The 5,813-nt window shown below is 53.7% G+C and overlaps 1 protein-coding gene across 1 annotated transcript in view; it reads left to right on the forward strand.

The window, feature by feature from the left end:
- The first annotated feature begins 779 nt into the window (after nucleotides 1–779).
- Nucleotides 780–5,813, forward strand: part of Scnn1a (sodium channel epithelial 1 alpha subunit) — a 24,275-nt gene continuing 19,241 nt past the window's right edge. Inside the window, exon 1 of the mRNA XM_021164186.2 lies at nucleotides 780–2,225. Coding sequence (XP_021019845.1) covers nucleotides 1,732–2,225 — 494 coding nt within the window. The 5' untranslated portion in view covers nucleotides 780–1,731. The remainder of the gene's footprint in view (nucleotides 2,226–5,813) is intronic.

Raw genomic sequence — 5,813 nt, forward strand, 5'->3', positions numbered from 1 at the left:
CCTGGGCTATGTGGNTGGCTCTCCCATGACTCTTCACTCTTTCNTTTGGGGGTGAGAGCCTTTGAGGCTGTCACACCTGTGTGGTCCCTGCTTTCATCTGNCTCCTCTAGCTGGGGTAGCTTGAGGGAGAGTTTGGAAAAAAACACAGCCTGGATGAAGGAGCTTCCACTTCTTTCTAGAACAGCGTGCCCACCCTCCTTGCCCCAGATGCCAGCATAGACACAGCTTGTGTTCTCTTCCAGGGTCTGCCATCCCTGCCTGTCCCAGGGCTCTTGGTCTGTGCCCACAGAGCTCTGCCTGGCCCCCATGTACATGTTACCTCTGGTGCCCACATTCCTGCAACCCTGTGACCACAACAGGGGACATTACACATTCCTGGCCTATCAGCCAATGGTGTCAAAAAGAACAGAATGTCCTAGGACCTGGCCCAGCCCCCTACTTCACCTGGGCCCCTCCCTCCCAGGCCTGGACAGGGCCAGGTAGATGGGGTGAGAAGTTCAGAGGGAAGGAGATGGGGAAAAAGATGGTGGGGCCAGCAGGTGCTCCCAGTTTTGGGGGGNCCCATTCTCTTTTTCCTCCAGGACCCTCGGTGTGAGGCTGACCTGGGATGACCTTGAGGGACCTCAATCAGAAGGGACCCTGGTTTCTGAAAGTTCACCTAGGTTTTCTTTCCCCTAGCCATCTTGCCTGACAGGAGAGTCCCTTTGGAGCTGGCTCCCTCTTCTTCCTCCTCCTTCATCTTCCCTCAGCTCTTTGCCCAGTNCTCCTCAGTCTGTCTCTCTTTTCTGCCTTCCCTGTTCTCCTGGTTTCCCCACCTACTCTCAGCGATCCTCCTTCCGCTTCTGCCTTCCTGGCTTTTGCGTGTAGAATCCTNCCTCTCTGCTCCAGTTCTCTGAGCCTCACCTGTCTTCTGTCCCTAGTCTCTTTTTCAGTCAGTTCGCCATCAATCCCTGGCCGAAACTCTTCAGCAGGTACCTGGTTCACCTGTCCCCCAAGTGCCCTCCTCCCTGGAGAGCTCCCAGACCAGACTCCTCCTCCGATCCTCCCTCTGCCCTNCTCACCTTTAATTGAGATGCTAATGAGGCTTCTGTCGCTCCCATCCTTGCCCGTGGCCGACGGGCGGTCTCTGGAGCCAGGCACTGCACCTGTCAGGTGAGAGGGTGGAGAGGCTCGGCTGCCAGATTTAACTGGAAAGGAACCAGTCACAGCCCAGCCACACCTGGGAGCCGGGAGCAGGAGGCAGCTCCGGCCTCCTGCAACCCGCGGTCCCCGAGGCAGAGAAGGAGGTAGCAGGGAGCTGGAGGCCAGGGCTAGAAGAGGACCCAAGAGGAGACAGGGAAGGCAGGGGAGGAAGTGAGGCAGGATCAGAGAGCCTGGCACAGAGAGGGAGACCCAAAGAGAAGGGGAGTCAGCTGGGCCAAGAGGGCGTGAAAGCCGGAGCGAGTCAAACAGTCCGGGAGGAAAAAGGGCAAGANGGAGAGGCGCTAAGCCAGACAGGGTGCCTGCTGTGGAGACCCAGGGAGGCGCTAGCNGGCAAACGAAGGTGGCCTTCGCTGTGACCACTTCGCTCTGTGGCCACTCCAGTGAAGCTCCGTGCTGCCTGGTTGGCCCCAACTCCAGAAGGTCAGCTGGCTCCTGGAGAGGTGGAGGAGGGTGGGAGGACTGAGGAAGAGGGAACTCTGTGTGGGATGCGGGCACCGTCACGGACAGCTCCATTCTGCCTCCATACTAATGATGCTGAACCACACCAGAGCCCCTGANCTCAACNTTGACCTAGACCTTGACATCTCCAACTCACCGAAGGGATCCATGAAGGGCAACAATTTCAAGGAGCAAGACCTTTGTCCTCCTCTGCCCATGCAAGGACTGGGCAAGGGGGACAAGCGTGAAGAGCAGGCNCTGGGCCNGGAACCCTCAGANCCCCGGCAGCCCACCGAGGAGGAAGAGGCACTGATCGAGTTTCACCGCTCCTACCGGGAGCTCTTCCAGTTCTTCTGCAACAATACCACCATCCACGGTGCCATCCGCCTGGTGTGCTCCAAGCACAACCGCATGAAGACGGCCTTCTGGGCGGTGCTGTGGCTCTGCACCTTCGGCATGATGTACTGGCAGTTTGCCTTGCTGTTCGAGGAATACTTCAGCTACCCCGTGAGTCTCAACATCAACCTCAATTCGGACAAGCTGGTCTTCCCTGCCGTCACTGTGTGCACCCTTAATCCTTACAGGTCAGTCGCAGAGAGAGGGGTGGCTCACTGCTAGTGCATGGGTTTAGCGTGCACAGGGCCCTGAGTTCTACACTCAGCAGCACAAAAGCATTCAAGCCGGAGAGCAAACAAAAGTGGTCATGGAGCTGTGAGGCCAGANNGCTGAGAGGTCAAGGCCTTGCAGGTGCAGTAGAGGTGGATAAGATCTTTGTGCAGAGGGGATATTTGCTGTGCTGGGGAGTAGGCACCATGGGGGTGAAGTGAAGGGTAGGAGAGTGGAATGGAAAAGAGGTCCATCGTCAGCTATCCCCGAAGTCTCCTGCTGACCTGTGCAGGGGATCACCACTCAGCTGCCCTACCCGCCTGCCCAGGTCTCTGACCTTTAAGGGCTTTGCTGTGTTCTGAAGTTTTGGGTTTCATCAATGCTCTTTGCCAGTTTGGGTCTGGAAACTGCACTGTTACCATGGAGAAGAGAGGCGGGCAGGGCTGGGTGTTTGTACACACATACCATTTCGTCTGCACTCAGCTATGCCACACATTGAAAACGTCCGTCAAGCCAGACTGTGCTAGGCACCCAGCAGAAGAGGATTGTTGCTAATTCAGCGAGCTTTATGGAGNGCCAGGTACTTGACTAGGTCCTGGAGACGGGAAAAGCTACAACAAGGTAGGAGGGGTAGGCGTGTGAACAAATATAGCAACACACTGTGATTAGCACAATAAAAACTCGGAGTTGGTCTGCCTTCAAGGAGTGTAAGCTCTCTTGGAGGGTTTGAATGAGGGTAAATTCGAATGAGCACACCCTCAGGAATGCGGGCAATTATGGATGGCTGGGATTGGTCACACGCTGCGGGTGGAGGCTCTCTCAGGTAGCCTGTCATGTCCAAAGATGTGTCATGGATTAGCAAAGGTTGGGAAGTCCTGTTCTGGNAAGGTAAAACTGTCCCCAAATAATGGACACGGTAAGGGTCACTTACTGGAGCTGAATGCGTCAGACCCTCCTTAGAGGTCGTCTGCAGCCTCCTGAAGTCTTATCTGTCTTGGGGCAGGGACAGGTATTATCCTCATTTTACACACAGGAAACTGAGGCCAAGAGGCCAAGGCAAGTCAACAAGGTCACCGATCCTGATGTGATCCTGACTTAGCCCATTAGCTTGATCACCAAACTCGGCCTTCTCTTATTCTTATGAGGCACCACTTGGAATAAGTGAAGTTGTTCACTTGTTCACCTCCATTTCAAGCCTTGGGATAGCTCCTTCCCTTAGCCTCATCTCTCCTTCAGTTTGTCAGTTCTTTCTCATCCCAGGCCAGGCAGGGTCGGGGACATAACAGGCAGAAGGTGCTGGCAGGGGAGGGGCCGGGTCCTGGAAGTAGGCTGCAGGCAGGCACTCAATAAATATTTGTGGTCACAAAGATGAGGAGATATGGGGAGGGCTGAGGTGAGTCTGTTGAAGTCTGCATATTTTCTAAGATTCTGCTGGGTGCATGACCCTGGACAGGCCAGGATAAACCACCGGGGAGTGGACATCACAGTGCCTAGGGGACCCGGACCGGGAAGCAGCTGTCCGTACAGCAGAGGGAGGAGGAGAGAACTCAGAAGGGAGGGGAGGAACCTCAAGTATTGGAGGAAACTGAAGACCTACTAAGTACTTGACTCAGTGTTGGGTTATTTTTAAGCACTAACTCCTCAATCCTGCAAAGTCTAAAGAGGTGGGCATTTTTTATATGTCCTTTATTGCTTTCTTTTCTTTTAAAGACAGGATCTCGGTGCTGCCTAGGCTGGCCTTGAACTCCTGGCATTACAGGACACTTGCTATCACACCTGTGCTATTTCCAGTTTGCAGATGAGGATAACTGATGTTCACCGAAGTGAAATAATTAGACCCAAGGCTNTATAGCTAATAACGAAGAGAAATAACAGTAACAATAGAGAATGCCTATTTATGTCCCAGATGGCTTTCCAGATGAATCTAAATCTGAATGAAATANGATTAAATCGGCCAGGTGTAATGGCACATGCTTTTAAACCTAATACTGTGGAGGCAGAGGCTGGCAGATCTCTTGTGAGNTGTAGGTCTATATAGTTCCAGGATAGTCAGAGCTATGTAGTGTTGTTAGCCGTCCCCCAAAAACCCAGGCTGAATGAATGTAGGAGGTCCCTGCTCAGAGGCCCTGTCCACCAGCTCAGGTGTCTGACCTTTAAGAAAAGAAATATTATTAAACATTTTAAACCTACAACAGACTTAAGAAGCAGGTACCACTATTCCGTCCATCTAATAGATGAGGCGACAGATGCCCAGAGAGTTAAACTCAGACAGATAGCAGGTGTTAAAACTGGGATGCAAAAATCACTTCCAACCAAGAGCTAGAGCCTCTCAGGTTAGCAGTGAAGTTCCAGAGCAGGCGTGACCTCAGANCTCCCTCTCACCTGACAGCAAGGTAGGGCAACAAGGTAGGGCAACTGGTAGGAGCCCAGCAGGAAGAGACGCAGAAAGAAGGGGGCTCCTGGTTAGGAGTGCAGGGGTGGGAAGCCACTGGCCAGTGAGAGGCAGAGGTGGCAGACAAGCTAGGACAGCCTGGTGGCTGCTGCCCTGAGAGTGAATCACAGTCGTTGGCACAGGGAGGGACGAGTGATCTGGGGAGAGAGGAGGAAACGGTGGAAGATCCAGTTGCCAAAGAGGGCCTGGAGGGGACCAGAGTCACACAGGGGTGTTCACCTGATGAGAGACGCAGCCAGCAGAGAATTGTAAAAAGGAGGTCCTGACCACAGCTCTGTGTGGCTTTCCAGTTTCTAGTCACTCGAAGGAAAGAGCCGTTCGTTGCCACATCCTGGGACACAGAGCCTACCTCGAACATATATGGAACTTAGGACTGGACCCAAGGCAGAATTCAGCCAGGCCTGCTGGCACATGCCGGTAATCCTGGACCTTAGGAAGTAAAGACAGGAGGAGAACTGCAAGTTCAGAGTTAGTTTAGCCCTGGGTGCAACTTGAGTTTGAGGTTGGATAGGCTACATCAGACCCTGTGCCTACAACAAATAAAACCACGGAAGAACGTGGAGCGTTGGAACAGTGAAGCTCATGGGTCTTATCTTGTCTGCAGAGCCAGGGCCCGGCAGCAGGACTGAACAAAGGGAGGGCCATTTCCTCGGAGAGCCACAGGAGGTGTGGCTCTGAGCTGGATGGAAAGACACCCTTGACCTGCACTCGTCCGGAGGCCAGGCTGTACTCGGTGTCTGGCAGGGAGAGGCCAGACTGAGGGCTGAGAGCCTGGGCTGGCCAGTGGTCAGGTTCTCCTTTGTCAGGCAGTCCGGTGCTGGGGTCAGGATGGTACAGGGCAAGAGTTCTTGCACAGGCAAAGCTGTGTGTGTATGTGTGTGTGTGGGGGGGGTATGCATGGGTGCGCATGTGTGGTGGCAAGTCCGTGGAAGAGGACTTTCTGGAGCTAGTCTTCTTCCTTTACCTGGGTTCTGTTCTGGGGGCTGAATTCAGGCTGCTCTGCTCGCTCATCAGCAAGCATTTTTTACCTACCAAGCTATCTCAGCTTCCTGAATAAGAAGGGCAGATGACAAAACTGAGGCCCCAAGGACCTAAAAGCAAAGAGAAACAAAAA

The sequence above is a fragment of the Mus caroli genome, chromosome 6 (assembly GCF_900094665.2).
Source record: "Mus caroli chromosome 6, CAROLI_EIJ_v1.1, whole genome shotgun sequence".
Taxonomy (NCBI): domain Eukaryota; kingdom Metazoa; phylum Chordata; class Mammalia; order Rodentia; family Muridae; genus Mus; species Mus caroli.